Here is a 17,193-nt window from a genome sequence, read left to right on the forward strand (position 1 = left end):
AAATACAGACAAACTTGATCAAACAGCAAGTGATAATGCAACTTGATCAAACAACAAAAGATAGTGTGATCAGTGAAACTATTTGGCAAGTAATAGAAAAGTACTGTTTCTAAACAAAAAGTCAGCATGAGGTCTTATTCTGAGCTCAGGTTAGAACACATAAACCCACAGTTCTGCTTCACATGATCTTCCCCCATCTCCCACAGGAAGGTTTTCTGCTTGAACCGACGTTCTGTGGACACCTCAGGTAGCCCCGCAGACACTTCTCCGCTATCTTCCCACCCCCCATTTCATTTCTTATTGCCACTTTGGGGCCAGAGCAACTACTTTATGCTGTTGGTATTAAAAAAAGACCAAAACAGAATAATGTACAGCTTTTGTGTCATTATATTTATATTCAGTATTCCTTGCAGAGCCCCAAATGTTTGCTTGTTTAATCAATGTAAAAATATACCAGGTATGAAATACTTTCTCTTGCGATACCTTGTACAGTAGCTAGCAATGTCTAGTATTACATACTGTTGCACATACATATTTCATATATATTTTGGTATCTCAGTATCAAAATGCAGAGGCACAGAGACATGCAGAGCAAACCCTGTCACTGCCTGAACCAAGGAGCACCGTCTGCTGTCAGAAGAGAAGTGGTGCTGCTTGCAGACAGGGAGTCTGCTCCGGGGACTCACACTCGCCAAATCCTGCAACAAGTGATACCTGCTCCTCTTCTGCAGATCTCACACACGTGCGTGTGCACATACACACACATGCACACCCCAAGTAGCAGTTTGAAGGAGGTTGAAGCTATTTTTATTAGTTTTTTTAAAAGAAACAAACAGCAAATCTAAAAAGCATTTTAAGAGTTAGCCCATTTCCCACCAAGCAGTTCACAGTTTGCTAAGGCATTCAAGGTTCTTAACTTAAAAGTCTAAACACTACCAGTGCTGAGCGCATCAATAGGCACCACTGTGTACGCTACACAATCCACAGCAGGCTTCAGTCATACCAGTAAATTATTTTATACTTTATATATATATAAATATTACCAGATGCAATATTTAATTCCTTTGGGACAAATATTTCATTCTCCCTCACTTTGTTTCTGTCTTTGCATTCAGTCAATCATTCAAAAGTTCTGTTTAAAAACAATACACAACCCAAATAGTCACACCATACACACAAACAGCTTGGCATAATGTTGCCAATAGAGACATTTTAAACCCTAACAGCTTGTGTTAAGCACACAAAACATGCCTTTCTTTTGTTCTGTCAAATGTCCATAGTATGATGACACAGTTCAACTAACAATTTTTTTAAAACCTCCTATCAAGCAGAGAGGAATGATGTGACAACACATTTGGAATTTTATAGCCACCCGTTGGGAGCCCTCCCAAATACAAAAGAACATTTACTTCTGTCCCCACTAACAAAGGATGCAGTCCTGTAATCTTTTTGCACCAGCACAGTTTATGGGCTGGATTTATAAACCTGAAGTCTAAAAAAAGCCAGGGATTTCAGTAAAAAATGAGTATTTTTTATAAGCTATATATAATTATATAATTATAATAAGCTAATACACCCACGCTGTTTAGAACAACAGTTAGATTAATCAAACAGAGTTGGCTTCAGTTTACACCACTGTTCCCTTAGCTTTGATTTTACTACGCTTGAAGCAAAGATATAGTTGATTGATTCGTAGGAAAGATCCCACATCTGTGATCGAGTCAGATTAAATGTTTTTGCAACCAGCTCGTATTCTTGCGACAGATCTGTTGCAAAGACGCCTTTATCATCAGTCTGGAGTTAAATTGAAAGAAAAAAAAAAGTTTAAATTAGTTCTACATCAAAAAGGTTTTTTTCTACACATACCAGTTTTATCTTCCAGTTTCATATGTTTTTCCACAGTTCTTTCAACTGCTGGCAATCATTTCATACTTCATTTTCCCTATTTTCACTCAAAAGGAATAAATTATTCAAACATACAAGAAAACATCTTAAAGTGACAGCACAATTTATCAAGAAGACAGGATTTCTTATTAAAAAGGCTAGAGAAAGATGGCTATTAAATGACGCATACATTCAAGCCCTGTCAGTATGCACAGGTCTCCTTATTCCTCTTTTCCCTGTCCTCAGACCTGGCAACTGCAGCCCGCTCTGCATTCCTACACTTTCAGGGAAGAAACCCTCTCACCCTCTGTGCTTCATGTCAAGTAGAACAGGTTTTTGATACTGACTGAAGTACTATGCTAGCAGCAAAAACATATGATCAAAAGCCATCTAAAGATTATTCATCTAAAAGGAGCAAGTTAGGATTATTTAAGGGTTAATGAGATTACCCACCTGCAAATCAGAGTCCTTGTGTCCCCACAGAGAAGAATGCTAAATATACCCTGCTAAATTTATGACACTGTAGTATCTCCTTATTCTACTAGTCTTGTTTTTGTAGACCTTTACGGGTAAAATGCTTACTTACGTGACCTCATTGGTCTTTTCACAACTGAAAATGTCTGAAATCAATCTCTAGTCATTATTTTTTCATGTAATATGACAGAGTTCAAACTCAATAATAAGTATATAATAAAGGATTGAGGCTTATTTGAATAATAAGCACAACGCTCTAATGTATATACATGCACATGGACGATGCTACACATTATAGGGGTTAAACCAACAGGATGATAGTAAAAACCTGCCAGTGCCAGCAGAAGTACTGGGCACCTCAACGTTTAAAGACTTTAATTACCTGTCAAGAGAACTCAAGAACTTTCATCCAACACAATAACTACCCAGGTAAGCACAAGCTTACATGCAAGCATTGGACCAATACGTGTAACAGAAATCTGTCAATATGCAAACAGCTAAGAAGCTCATTGGATGTATAGCAACCATTTTATCTATACAGAAAGAGAAAGGTCTTGCTTTACAATAAAACCAGGAGAAATACTGAAAATTCTCATTTGTATTACAAGCATTTCTCAAACAGAACATGAAAGATGTTTTCCTATAAGCAGATGATTTGCTGCAAGGTCAGAAATTGTTGGTGAGTGAGTTCTGTGATCCATAAAAGGAGACTGACTTCTCCCGTTTCCCATTGGTTTGGCTCTTTGCCTAAATACATGGTTAAAATAAAAAAAAAAACTTACACAAAGCACTGCAGGGTGGCCCATGTTGTACCAGTATCCAAAATGGTGTTTGTCACAGGAAGGCACTGTCTGAGTTTTAATGTTTGATGTCATGCAAAGTTCTAAGGGAAAAAACAAGAAGAAACAAGGATATATATCAAAACAAAAGACATGTTTCTGACAACATTAATTGACTTATTTCTGTTCCTGACTGAAAATTACAATCAGCTATTGTTGTTTTCTTGGTTTTCTATGCTCCAAATATTTGGTAATATCTTCTGAGGGAAGTTTAGTCATCAGTTTCTTCTGAACTACTGGCTGGGTATAAAATTTATGGAGCTTGCAAACCAGATAAAGAAAGAACACACAACCTTGCACAGTAACTACAAGTTACTATTTAGTTTTGTTTTCATCTGAGACATCAATTGTTGTCTGCTGCCACAAATATGTCCAAAAAAAGCATTACCAGTGTAGCTTTATAAGCAATTCTCTCACATACAGTGCTGCGTTTTTTTAAGCCACCTCTGGTCAAAGACAAATCAGTTTCTAGATCAGCAGTATGTATCATATTCTGCAATCTAGAGATCACCAAGTAATTTTCTTAACTTTTTTTCTTACCAATAGGTATATGATTTTGTCGAACAAGGGGTACTAACTCTTCTGAACCTGCTGTTGCAGAGTTGAGAAATGTTCCATGTCCAATCCTGTCAGGAGGCAGGCCCAGGAGAATTTTGGTCTCCTCTTCTTGATTTGGAATCTAGAGAGGATGCATTTTACATACAATGCAGCACAAACCAGCCCATTAAGTAATGGCAACGGACTTCAAGTTCTATTTTCACAGCATATCTTATCCAAAAGAAAGTGTTAGTGAGACTAAATATCTGCACTACTACCCTGTAAAGAAAGAAGTAGTGCATGAAAGTGACCCTCAGCTTGGAACTATAAACCAAGGAAGCCATAATCCTAAACTGGTTTGTAAAAACACGTGATCAGTATTTGCAGTTCTGAAGAACTATCAGTTGGAGGCCTTAGATTAGTTCTGTACGCTTCAGTTTCAAAACTACTCTCTCAAGATGACCTTTAACATCTGTTTTACACAAGGATTAAAGAAATGGTGCGTGAAGAACTTAAACTGCAAGAGGCCAAAAGCAACCAAACAACAAAATGAAACAAAACCAGAAAACCACACATTAAGAAATATATTTTCAGAAAAGCATGCAGGAACACCCTGCAAAAGCCTCCTTAATGAAACAGAAGCAAGTATAAATAGGCCTGAGAGTTCATATATCTTATGCTTAATTTCTCAAAGGAATAAAAATATTTTCAGTATTTATCAGGCCCTTCAGAGTAAACTTCAGCCACCACTGCAACAGATTGTATGCAGAAGCCCAAGTCTTTCTGATAGAAGCAGAGCTAACAGAACCACTCATGAAAATGTGCAAATTTTACGACACATGACTTCTGATAAAATACCAGGAAGAAAACAGTGGATCTCTTGGAATATTAGTAATTTTTAAGTTCGCACCTAACCCCCCAATAGATACAGTACAATAACAAACAATTTGAAGACTGTTGAAGATTTCTCCTTGTTTTCTTCTCTCTTGTCAAAATGCGCCAAACCTGTTACTACTTTGGCCTGAGAAGTTCAAAAAGCACAGAAATTAATTCTAGTTTCATCAAGGTTTTTATCAAATAAGAATTACAGAGAAGGACCAAACCAAAGAAAACTTTTACCTCTGAAAGATGCAATGCCAGCTTTAGACCTGCTTTTTTTGCTTCTGAGAGCGGTTCCAAAAAATCTTGACCATGTCCTGCCTTGAAGACAGACACACATCAACATTCTATAACTTGTTTTATGGCACTCCTCCTATTACAACAGTTAAGAAGCCTAGCAATATCAAAATATTTAATCCAAAAACAGTTACACCGGGTTATTTTTCTTTTCCCATCACTTCAGTTTTGAATGCAGCAAGTCACATAACGTTCTGCTATATGAGCACAATTTAGACAAATTGGTCAAGTGTCAGTAGTTCAGATGATGATGCCCAACACCAACAAGCCAACTGTCTTGATTTTGATATCCTTTCTACAACTATCACCCAAGGCTATTTCATTTCAGCTTGGCAGCTATCCTCAAATATTTCTGCTTTCTTACTGTGCAATAAGAATTTAGTGCATCTAAACAAAATTTAAACTAGTGTCAACTTGCAGTCATTCTGCTCAGGACAATTTAGTAACAAGACACTTCCCAGATAAATGCCACTTCTCAGTGGCTCTTTTTTCAGTGTCATATTAATCTATTGATTCCTTGTTACAGTATCTGTCCCTTACAGCAACAGGGATTAACCTGGTATCAAGAGTACAAGTAATCCATTCAAACTAGCAACAAAGATCAGACAAAACCTTGTAAGATCGAAGTGTGAGCAGAACCGCTCCCTGTCACACAACACCATGTACTTATCTTCAAGAACAGATCAAAATAAACAAAAACTTACAGTGGGATCACCGCTGAGGTCAAGTCCTACTACAACGCCGTCAGTGGAAAGACGAAACTCTTCAGCAAGTTTAACAGTCTGCTTAGCAACTGCTGGGCCGCCTCTTCTATTTATTGCTATTAACAATCTAGAGTGGAAACACACATATTAAGTTAAATACAAACTGTAATATCAGAAGACCAACAAATATGATACCAATAAAAATGGCACTTCACATCCTCCATGGCTGAGTATAAGGAGTATTTGTACAGGAAACTGTTCAAGGAATGAAGGTACCAAAGTGCAGAGGGACACACATAAGATGAGTAGGTTAGCCTGTGAAATGCAACAGCCACAGTGAGAGGGAGGGCAGGGAACAATGTGCTGCTCATTTGCCGCCTGCCATATCAGGCGAGCAACCTCTCCGAGGAGCACACACGAAGAATGAGAATGCTTCAGCTTCCACAAATTAATCTAACAACAGTTGCTACGAGAGTATAAAAGACAGGCAAGCAGACTGCCCCTAAGTAACCGCTGACACCTTCTGAAACTTTTCTGCTGATTAGGACTACTTCTCCCTTACAGCAGGTTGCTTGTACAGCCAAGCAAGGAAAATCTCTGCGATCGATCTAAACTGTGAAAAAGGAGTCTTCAATGCAATTTCCATCAAAAGCACTGCTTTTCCTGAAAATGTTGCAGAGAATGGACCGTTTTAGAGCTGAAAAGCTTTACCCAGTTTCATTCTCTACCAGTAAAAAGAAAGATAAAAATTCAGGTTTCCATGCAAATTATCTGTTTCCACTCCATGTAATCTAGTTTAAGCACCATTTTCTTTCCTATGCCAATGGTCTGTAAACTCTGCAAACCACGACCAAGCATCAGACACAAAACCTTGAAACAGAGGTACTCCATGTGCTTTATTTACCTTACATCTATATCCAAGCCTTCTTCTTTACACTGCTTTATACCTTCAAGTACAGTTTCAACATACATCCTTTTGGTCATACCTATAAACACATACACACATTTGGAATAAACATATTTTATTATGTTGCAGACCCAGCTCTCTAGCCTCAAAGTTTCAATTTGCACCTTTGATTTTAGTCCATAGACTCCTCATCTGTATAGTTCTGATTCTATTTATAAATGCAGCTTTACTTTGAAGCATATATTTGAATTAAGCCTCCTCCTAAGCATCTGGGAGAAAGAAAATAACTTAACATGAACCAAAGAGTAGCAGCAGAACTTATTTTCTGTGTTTCTAAAAAAACACATCTAAAAGGAAATAAAAAATTAAATAACTGGAAGAAAATATATCAGCTATTTAAAATATTAGCAGACTCAGATGTCGTACTAAAGCAAATAACCCAAATGCTTGGGTAGCTGTTATAACCCATACAATTTTGTCCTCAAAAATCTAATAGTAAAGTGACATGCCTTTACACAGTTAAATCTTTGCTTTTATATTTAAAGTTTTGGGGTTTTTTATTGAACCAACTGAATTTGACTTTACTTGTTATTAACAAAGTCTAAACTTTTAGGTTTTACAACACATCAGACTTACAAATTAAAAACCAGAACAGACTGTACCTGTGGACTTTTCTTCTCTAGGAGTGCTCCTCAATTCCAGATACTTGACACCATCATCAGCAAATTCTTTAATAACATCTTTAGTTATCTGATTAATAAATGGCGTATTCAACATCATGACAGTAAAGCCTGTAATTGGTTATATTTTCCTTTACAACTAAAAGACCCCATTATTTTTTGGCATGAAACCCCTGCAAAATTTTCAGGCCCTATGTGTTTTTAGTGCTATCCATCTCTGGAAATACTACACCTTCAGATCCCTCAGTGGTACTAAACAGTTAGGACAAATGAGAATTTCCTTGTCTGAACAGGAACACCCCTCAACCGGTACAGCCATCACCCCTTTCACAGCTGCTGTACCCTTAGGCAAGTTCAACAGCCTGCCTAAACGTCCCTTTACAGGAGGAAAGGCGAGGACACTACACCACTTTCTGCTCCCTATTCTGACCTCACAACAGTTCTCCTTGACAGTTTTGTAATCCGAGGTGAACAAAGGGCAATTCTAATTCTGTAGTTTTGGTACATAATGAACCAAAGAAGAAACAGAAGACTACAGTAAATCTAAAGTTTGGTAACAATGAAGAGATACCACCTTTTTAAGACGTTATCAGTCCAAGCATCTGAGCAGTCACAATGACCACCATATTGGAAGCTCACTGCTTTCACAAATATTAAACGCAGAAGTTATATGAACCCCTGTGTTTTAAAATTAATGTGTTTTACAATAATAATTCTGACTTCCAGCTGAAAGGACCATTGTTGATAATGTTACTTGGAACCCCATGCTGTTAATCCAACTACATTTGACTGTGTGTATTGCTTGCTTGTTTTGAGTGAACTTTTAATTAACTTACCAGTAAAATATCTTCAGTCCTAGTGGTAATCTGATAGATGATCTGAAACATCTGAAAACATCTAAAATAAAAAATTAAAAATTAATTGGACAAGCATTGAACAGTAAAATTATTATTATAAAAAAATACACTTTGAAAACATGTACTCACTATGCTCAACTAGCAAGCTTGTATACTAAAATTCAAAGACCATCTGAATGGTGACTTCTGATTTTAAATGCTAATAATGCATTCACAACAGAAATTATTATTATTATTATTGTTGTTGTTACCACAAAGCTTTTTGAAGCACAAAGGAAAACATAAATATGAGTCAATTTTTTCTGAAGTGCATATGCTACAAGTGAAAACTTTCAGTCCCTTAAAAAGGGAGTGAATCAATATGAGCTATCCTTTCACTTTGCAAATATCTAAGTTATTCATAGATACAAGCAGCAAAAAATCAAATGGATTGGCCTGTAAGTAGGACTCAAAAATGTATTTTCTGCAGTCAGTGGGTAAGGCCATACATGTCTCTGTTTTGAACTTAAAGGACACTCAGTAACTGTTCATCACATAGACACACCCATGCATCTACTCACTCATCTAGGGTTCTTTTCTTTCCTTTGTCAATCATAGTCATTCCGTTCTGGATCTGAAGGTATGGCTTCTGGGCCATAAGTTTCTTCATAGTGGCAGAACTGATACAGCCATTCAAATGAGCATGAAGTTCCTAAAGAAAAAAATCCTACGGCTTTGTCTGGAGAAAAGGATGGCTTCTACGTCTTGTTTGTATTACTGTTCTTGTATCCTATGTTGTTGTTTCACTCTGAGTTTGAAAATAAAACAGGCTACCTCTGCATTCAGCTAAACTTGTTTCCTCATGCTTTTGCACCGGTTCAACTGAGACTGTCCTGTTCGTTCCTTCTCACTTGGCAGGCTGCTGTCAGCACCAATCTCAGTGGGAGCACAGCCGGCTCGGGAAGGGGAGCTCTCCAGCCCAGCATTGCAGTGCTGCGAGTCGACGGGAGGAGGAAGCCAACAGCCACCCCAGTATTAAGAAAAGTATAATAAGGATTCAATAACCCTTTCCCCATATCCACTGTAAGTGAAATGTATGTGTATATTGTTTGAAAATAGCAACATCTGTATATCCACTCACCCTTCTATCTTTCATACTTTGAAGTTTCAACTCACACCAGAAATCCAGCAAGATGCTACCTGTGCCTGTTGACAGCAGCGGGGGTAACTGCCCTCCCTTGCCTGAGCTCGCTTTCTGCCTGGCTTTGGACCAAACCTACGAGCCTCAGCTCCCTTCCTCACCTCACCTTCACTCCTGCTTACAATCTCTTGGCTCCCAACATGGGAACGGCTCGCTGGAGCCCTTCCAACTCAGGTGAAACATGTCCACAGAGCCTCTGCGCTGTTACTGATCCCTCGCCCCCCTGGAATGCGCCCCTTTCACTGGGGTCAGAACAACAGGAGAAAGACTTCTCCAGCCCTTCGACTGGAAAACGTGTGGGAACTGTAACTCCTTCAAGATTTAATTATTTTAACTTTGTGAAGTATTGTACTTCAGGTTCCTGTTTTAAAGCGCAAAGTTCACAAGCAGAAGAAAAGGTGTCCAAGCATCCTAACCTGTGAAGGAGCACAACTACAGCTGAGCAGCAGGAGCTAGGGCTGCTCGCCGCCTCTGCAAACCAAGCCGGACACGTACTGCTACTGCTGCGTTGAATTTGTCACAGTCTTACAAGTGAAATACCTCAGAGAATTCAGTCAGACGAAAACCATAAACCCTGCAAAACAGGCCACCGGGCGGGCGCCCGGGAAGGCTCGCTGGAGGGCAGCGCCGATACGCTGCGAGGGGGCTACACCCTTCGGGACACGGGGAACAGCGTTATCGGGGACAGACTCCTTGGTCAGCCTCGGGGAAAACAGGGCCAAAATAAAAACAAACCCACGATCCCGCTCAACTGAGGTAACTGGGAGATCAGGCGCTGAGCTGCAAGCCAGCCGCGCCGGTAAGGGCCCGCCACACCCTGCCCAGGGCCAGTCCCCTCAGGGACCGCGCGCGTAGAGGGGCCAGTCCCCTCAGGGAAAGCGCGCGCAGAGGGGCCAGTCCCCTCAGGGAAAGCGCGCGCAGAGGGGCCAGTCCCCTCAGGGAAAGCGCGCGCAGCGGCTGCCGCCCGCCGCCCCCCGTCCCCGCCGCGCCGTCCCGCCGCTCGCTCACCACTTTGGGCAGCTGCCGATAAAAGTGCAGCTCCGTCTCCGCCGCCATGACGGCGCCTGTGCCAGCGGAGGGCGGTGGCCAGGGTCACGGCGGCAGCACCGCCCCCGGGCCCGCCCCGCCCCCCCGGGCGGCTGCCTGCCCCTACGCGACCCGCCCCGCCCCACCCCCCACCCCCCCCACACACCCCGGGGAAGCAGAGGGGCAGCCGGGGCACGGCGGTAAGGAACACTCGCGCCGTGGTTCCGTGCCAGCTCCGCGTTTATTCAAGTGACAGGCCTTCCAGGGCCGCCGCACCCCAGCACTACACGCGCGGGGGTTCAAGTGCAGCGCGACGGGGCGGCAGAGCCCGATGCGCCGGCGGGGGGGCGGGCAGGCGCCGCGGGCCCGGCGCTGGGCTGCACCGAGCCGTTCCGTGCCGGCTCCGCGCCTCGCTCCGTGCCTCGCTCCGTCACTGCTGAGGAGGAAGCCCTCAGCGCACAAACGCATCGATTTTATTACCGACACCCCCCCTTTTTTTTTTTTTTTTTAATTAACTTGGCAAGCTTGCTAGCGCCAGAATACAAGTTGTACCTTTCACTGACACGCAGGTCAAACCCAACCAAAATAAATAAGCTCTGCAACGATCCTAAAATCTATTTCAAGTATTTCATATTTAGCTGTTACTGCAATCTAATTCTAAACCCCCCCACAACTTTAAGTCAAGTCACTAAGCAAATGTTAGCTCTTGCTATGTCCCAAAACAAAAGATAAATCTAATTAACATCATAGAACACTGTGACCTACATACTGCTACAGTAATTCAGGCAAATAAGTTATCCTCCCATAAATACAAAAAAAAAAATAAAATTCGCTGACATATTTAGGGAAGGTAGCAATAAATTTAAATTCAAGCATACAAATATGAAGTAAACAATATTCAAGTTAAGTTTGCATCTCTTTTGGTGCTTGACAAAGCATCTACCTTCAAGCACTGTTCAACATTTTTCATAGAAAAATAGCATGTCATAGAAGAAAGGAAGGGAATTTCAACTTCATCAGTGATCCACTCTTTTATTTTACCTTAGTTAAAGGCAAACTAAGTACAGATACTGTACATTAAAATGTATGCACACAGCAAGAACAGTTGTTCATCATTCTACCTTAAAGGTGCAAATCTCTACATTCTTTTTAGAGCCCTTGCCAAGCACTTACTCCTCTCTGAAACACGTTGTACCCACATTTAAATATACAGAGAACCATCTGCAGGTCCCACATAGCCAACACCGATTAGTAGCACATCAATTAGTGTCCATATTCCAAGTCCACCAAAGCTGAAGAGTTTTCCCAGACCTTCCCGCCACTGGCCCAAATAGAAACGATCAGCTCCAAATCCACCAAGGGTGATGCTGTAAGAATAAAAACATGATTTGTTGTAATTATTTTTAGAGGAACTTAGTTTGGGTATCCATACACACTTCTTTCTGACGTACCTACAACTTGACAATAGTTTTGCTCTACGTCATTCGATAAACTACACATTTCTTGTACAAAAAGAGCTGACTGGATTATTAAATGAGAAAGCTTCTGATTAAGTAGCATGCTATTTCTTAGCTAATTAATACTATTCAGAGACATGAAAGTTTTTCATTCACAACAAACAATAAAACCTTAATCTCTCAGATTTATAAACTTATCTTCACTTTTCAAAGCTAGAAGATACTAAAAAAACCCCAAACAACCTTTGGCTCTAGTAACAGACACTCTCACTGCCCAACTTATCACATTAAGCACTTTTGAAATATTAAATTTTGACAAAGGTCTTCACCACCAGAACTACAGTTAACTTTCAAATTGCTATTGTGGTGCTCTAATGGCTTAATATTACAAGAATAACCTAAATAGCTTCTTTCAATACTACTGAACCGATCTCTTCCCTAATAATTTAAAGTGCAAGAAACTTCATCTTAAGGCATTTCTAGCTGTTACAGTTGAGAAGGAAGCCGTAACAACTGTGTACCAATTACAGCAAGCTCAGTGACATCTATTGAATTTACGAACAGCTGCATTCATTTCAGATGCCAAGAAGTGATTTGGACAACATTCAGCTCTAATTGTTTAAAACATATTAAAAAAGGGAGAAAACACCCGTAAATCCGCAGATTTTTTGGAGCATCTGTACCTCATTGGACACCATACAGAATAAAAACCAACATGTCCTCTCTGCTCAGGAACTGGATATCTTTGTGAAGCCTAAGAATCATTGGCACGTATTCTGAAGAAAGTACATTCAATGCAGACATAGTGGAAATGGTTTCTTTCAAGCTCTGTTTACTGAAGACCACTAGTATCACTGCATATGAAATCTTTGGGCATCCTATGGCTCTAAATTCTAAGCTAGACGATATGAAATATTGGTTATTCAGTACTCCATTAAAAAATACCAAGCAGGAAACCACACAAACTGAAGATTTTATAGACAAGCCATCTACTTCTAATAATATTATCTATTTTAGCTTGACGTTATCTAACAGTTCTGGTGTACCTCAGTGCCAAGGCAGTAGACCACTTATAACCTCCGGTCCAGTTGCAATAGAGCATCTTAGGAAAGACACGATTACCTAAACATTAGAAAACATTCAAACCTTAATGTAACAAACAAAGGCCACACAGTGAGAAAGAAAATTACAATCAAGAAAATACTGTATTTCTCTAACAAGAGTCTAAAAGGATGGATTGCTAATCGAAGCAAACACTGTCAATACGAAAGCTCATATATACTCCACAGTCCTCTGTTCCATCAGTCTTTGTCCCACACCAGAAAACATTAAAAGTCACTGAACAAACAGGGGTAAAATTAAGCTAGTTGGGTGAAGCCAGCATGGATTCTTTTAATTTTCCTACTAAGACATTTTATATTGATTCCATTGGTGGTGTCAAAATTAGTTTAATTCACAGAAGTGGACAAAAATAAAACCACTATTTTCTTTCATGTGAAGGTATACAAGAGTATTAAAACCCAATGTTTACAGTCAGATGTCACTATTATGCTTAAAATTAAAATGTAATTATAAAAAATTCAATAGATTAATCAAGGTGCAGATTGTTACTGCAATGGACATGAACAATCATCATATATACCCATTACAAAAAACATTAAGAAATTCTTCAGACAAAAATCTTTATATAATCTCTTTTTGCCCACCTTACCTAGACAATGAATATGATCCCGTACTGTGCAAGTGGCGTTGTATCGTTGTCGCGGACAAGAAACCGTCATGCAGTTTGTAGAATTTGTACATACGTAATCAGTTGTTGCAAGCTGCCAGCAAAACTGGCATGTCATGTTAATTGTAAAGTTCTCCTGCTCATGGTTATTCTGATCCTATAAAAGGACAGTGTTATCACCTCACTAGAAATAAAAAAATAATCATGGTGTACATTTATCCAATTGCATTCCACAGGTAGACATTTTGGGCAAATTAACAATTACCCTCTTAAGTGACCTCTATGTAGTCTAGTAAAATGGAAAAATCAACATTAGAAAACTGACAAAGCCTTATTAAAGTGCAGTTTAACACTACTGCTTCCTCCAAGCTAAGGCTACTGCTAAAAGGAGGACTCATTCAGTCTCACCTGTAAGATCAGTTTGTACCTCCAACATATATTTAGCCTCCCTGCTCTCAGAATGGTTCAGTTTTGGTAGATCAACAACTTGATTTAACTCGACTGCATTGCTGCATAGCAAAAAGATGCAGTGCAAGACAGGCAAAACAGAGAAGGGTAGGTCCGCCTCTTCAGCAACAGCCTGCAGCTGAACCAATTAAACGTATCACAGATCTGCAAGCCTGCCTATGTAAGAACCTGGAAATCAAATTTTTATATTTTATGACATCATGTTTTAATTAGAAGACAAATTTAGGTTTAGAAGTAACAGGTTACTTACAACACAATGAACGTGTGGCTTGACTTTGCAATCAAAAGTGGCTGGCTTCCCATATATACAGGAATAGTTAGTGTTACATGTCATACAGTCTGGCGGCAATCTACTGCAAAGCCCATTGCTAGGACATTTAGTCACATAAGATGGAATTTCTGTACTTTCTGAAAGGTGAAATATGTGAATAAAATTACAAAAGCAAATAAAAAAGCTATACAATCAAAAGTGTATATATATACACATTTTCCTTTACACATATATACAAACACACACACACAAAGACACTGCATTTCCTTATTATACAGTGAACAGCATTACAAGTTTGTGTTCTGGGAACCACTGCATTAGTCAAGCGGGCTACACAACATCGTAGGGTACCCTGCAAGGATCTCACAAAAGTTCTATACAGGACAGCACAGCAACACCATTCAGTACAACACCAGAACAGATCTTAGCATGGATTAGCACCGCCTCAGCCAGTATTTCTCAGCAGAAATAATCAGTTTAGGCAGGTATAGAAGCAGGTTGACACGTAAGCTACTTTTAGTTCAGGTCTAATTAAGTTTACAGCTATCTTAGCCACTTGCTGTTTGCATGTGTTCAGAATTACCTCTTAAGCTACTAGCAAGAACAGTGTTTCAGCCAATCCTCATGCGCCCCTTAGTGAGCTACAAGAACTGTATTTATGTTGGGCAGGGAACAGTAATAAGTTATTGCAGAACACTGAAGTTTTTCAAGAACTTCCACCATCCTGAGACATTATAAAACACATGAACCACAGTGGCAGTTTAACTAGTAATTTTCTAGTTGTAAAATCTTAAGTGGACCAATTTTCTGATTTTGTAAACAAAACTAATTGCTACAGTCATTGAAAAGTACTTTGTAATGTGTCACACTGTAATATCTTTTACCATGGTGAAAGCATGCACAGGTTCCTAAGACATAATTCAAAAACTTTAGTACTGAACTCAAGATGCTGCAAAACAAGGCCCTCAGAAGAAAAACAAAAGAAACAACATAATACTGTACCTGCTGCTTTAAAATAGGGAGTATTTGTACTTGTTGAAGTTAGACTTTTTGAAAATGTAGACTGCGGCTGTGAATGCTTAGTGGTCATCAAAGATCCCGCTACAAGAAAATAACAGCAGAGAAAGTGATATTTCTAGATTAAAATTCATCTTCAGAAACAGTTTAAATTCAATGCATTGATACAGAATTACAAGTGCAAAATGAAATGAGAATAAAAAAATAGAAAAATCTGTCTTCCTGATCTATAAATAGCAGGATGCTTCTGTCCAACATTAAAATGAGCACTACAACTCAATAGTTCCTTTTAGACAAGAAATTATTTCAATTCAGCCTTTTTTTTTTTTGTTTTAATGATGAGAATGACAACACTGCTCAGAGAACAGGTTCTATTCAGTAGCGGAAAGCGTGTGCAACCATTTAATCCAGCGGTGCAGCCACCGCTTTGATGGAAACCTGCAATAGCTGAACTGGCTGGCGACCGCGGCTGCGCTCGCGCACCGGCTGCGCGTTCGTCTCTGCGGGAACCCCGCGGCCCCGCCGCGCCCGTGAGCCCCGGGCACACGCAGAGCGCCAGCGGGCCCTGCCCGGGGGCAGGGCACGGGCCCCGCCGCAGCCGCCCCGCCGCCCCCGGGCTCGCAGGCCGTTAAGGACCAGGCACGGGCGGCGCGCGGGGCCCAGCCCGCCTTTCGCTCCAGCACCTCAGCGCCGGGCTGCAGCCCCGCAGCGCTGGGGGGGGGCAGCCCTGCCCGAGGCGCCCGGCTCCCTCCCCCCCGCCGGGGAAGCGTCTCCAGCGAGTCGAGGCCGCAGTCACCTCCCGGCTCGGCCGCTCAGAAGACGGGCCCGCCAGGGCCGCGCTCGGCCCCCGCTCCGGCGACCGGCTGCCGGCGCTCCGGGGAACAGCCCCCACCTGCCAGCGAGGCGCTAGGAGCCGCCGGGCCTCCCCCGCCCGGCCAGGGGCTCGGAGCGGCCGGGCCGCCGCGGGCTGCAGCCCCCCCCCCCCCACCTCCCGCCCTGTTTCGGCCTCGGGGAGCCCGGGCAGAGCGGCGCTGGCCACGCTCACCGCGCCCGGAGAAGACGTAGAGCTGGGCCAGAAAGAGCGCCGCGCCGCAGAGCCCCCGCAGGGCGCGCAGCCCCGCCAGCGCCGCCATCTTGCCTGCCGCCGCCTGCCGGCTCCGCCGCTCTCGGCCGGGCGGGGCGGGGCGGGGCCGCCGGCTGAGCCGCAGCCCCGCGCTGGGGCCGCCCCTCCGCAGCCCTAGGCGGGAACAGAACGCCTGAGGGGAAGAGACGCTGAGGGCAATGGGGGGAGCCCTGAGGCAAGGACACCCTTGAGGGCAAATGGGGGACCCCTGAGGGGAAGGGAACACCCTTTAGGGGAAGGGACGCTGAGGACAAGGAGGTGGCCTCAGAGGGGAAGGACACACCTGAGGACATGGAGGGAAGGGACGGGGACGACCCCTGAGGGAAGGACACCCCTGAGGGAAAGGAACGCTGCGGGAAAGGGGGACCCCTGAGAGGAAAGGGATGCTGGGAGCAAGGAGACTCCTGAGGGGAAGGGGACAACGATGACCCCTGAGGGGAAGGACACCGCTGAGGACAAGGGGGGATCCCTAAGAGGAAGGAGACGCTGAGGGAGGTGAGGGACACCCATGAGGAGGGGACACTCCTGAAGGGAGGCGACGCCACCACCGGCCGGCCGCCCAGACGGAGAAACTAGTTCGGTCAGCCCGTGACGGCCTCTGGCGCTTCCCGCTCGCCAGCAGCTCCGCTCGGGCACTGAGGGAACGCAACGCCGCTTCTGGTAAATCTTTTGCAGTGTCACTCATCGCGCAGTTGTCCACCTCCCCAGGCCACCGACCACGGACGCCGCTTTCTCACCTCCGTCCTTCCTTTGCCTGTCTGTCCATCTCTATGTATTTCTCCCTGTACACAAATGTAATTTATATTATTTTTTAAATCTATATCCTCAATGACCTCTCTCATTGCTGCAGGTCATTCAGAAACT

The 17,193-nt window shown here is 42.4% G+C and overlaps 2 protein-coding genes across 3 annotated transcripts; both read right to left on the minus strand.

The window, feature by feature from the left end:
- Nucleotides 1-369: 369 nt before the first annotated feature.
- On the minus strand, nt 370-10,351 carry ADAL (adenosine deaminase like). Of its 2 annotated transcripts, XM_055716485.1 has the most exons (10): nt 10,247-10,351; nt 8,619-8,749; nt 8,038-8,098; nt 7,184-7,271; nt 6,519-6,600; nt 5,615-5,741; nt 4,854-4,934; nt 3,738-3,876; nt 3,141-3,241; nt 370-1,794 (listed from the first exon to the last, which is right to left on the minus strand). In XM_055716485.1, the coding sequence occupies exons 1-10, from the start codon at nt 10,292-10,294 to the stop codon at nt 1,603-1,605; spliced, it is 1,050 nt and encodes a 349-aa protein (XP_055572460.1). In that variant the 5' UTR covers nt 10,295-10,351; the 3' UTR covers nt 370-1,602. The 2 variants fall into 2 exon arrangements, with proteins under 2 accessions (XP_055572460.1, XP_055572461.1); XM_055716486.1 differs by lacking the exon at nt 8,619-8,749 and having other exon boundaries at nt 10,247-10,342.
- Nucleotides 10,352-11,280: 929 nt separating this feature from the next.
- On the minus strand, nt 11,281-16,391 carry TM2D3 (TM2 domain containing 3). The gene is made up of 6 exons (XM_055717039.1): nt 16,252-16,391; nt 15,192-15,290; nt 14,169-14,326; nt 13,433-13,607; nt 12,768-12,843; nt 11,281-11,631 (listed from the first exon to the last, which is right to left on the minus strand). The coding sequence occupies exons 1-6, from the start codon at nt 16,337-16,339 to the stop codon at nt 11,466-11,468; spliced, it is 762 nt and encodes a 253-aa protein (XP_055573014.1). The 5' UTR covers nt 16,340-16,391; the 3' UTR covers nt 11,281-11,465.
- Between the last annotated feature and the right edge of the window lie 802 nt (nt 16,392-17,193).

This window comes from Falco cherrug, chromosome 7, assembly GCF_023634085.1.
Source record: "Falco cherrug isolate bFalChe1 chromosome 7, bFalChe1.pri, whole genome shotgun sequence".
In the NCBI taxonomy this organism is placed as follows: domain Eukaryota; kingdom Metazoa; phylum Chordata; class Aves; order Falconiformes; family Falconidae; genus Falco; species Falco cherrug.

Excerpts from the sequence above, each read along its gene's own strand:
- ADAL (XM_055716485.1), bottom strand. The coding sequence starts at position 10,294 with ATGGCGGCGGAGACGGAGCTGCACTTTTATCGGCAGCTGCCCAAAGTG. Across the intron at positions 8,099-8,618 it reads AAGAAAAGAACCCTAGATGA|ATGTTTTCAGATGTTTCAGA; the intron begins GTGAGTAGATGC and ends TTTTTATTTTAG. Across the intron at positions 5,742-6,518 it reads GGCTTGGATATAGATGTAAG|ATTGTTAATAGCAATAAATA; the intron begins GTAAATAAAGCA and ends TTTCCACTCTAG.
- TM2D3 (XM_055717039.1), bottom strand. The coding sequence starts at position 16,339 with ATGGCGGCGCTGGCGGGGCTGCGCGCCCTGCGGGGGCTCTGCGGCGCG. Across the intron at positions 12,844-13,432 it reads GGATCATATTCATTGTCTAG|GTAATCGTGTCTTTCCTAAG; the intron begins GTAAGGTGGGCA and ends TCTAATGTTTAG. Across the intron at positions 11,632-12,767 it reads TCTACTGCCTTGGCACTGAG|CATCACCCTTGGTGGATTTG; the intron begins GTACACCAGAAC and ends TTATTCTTACAG.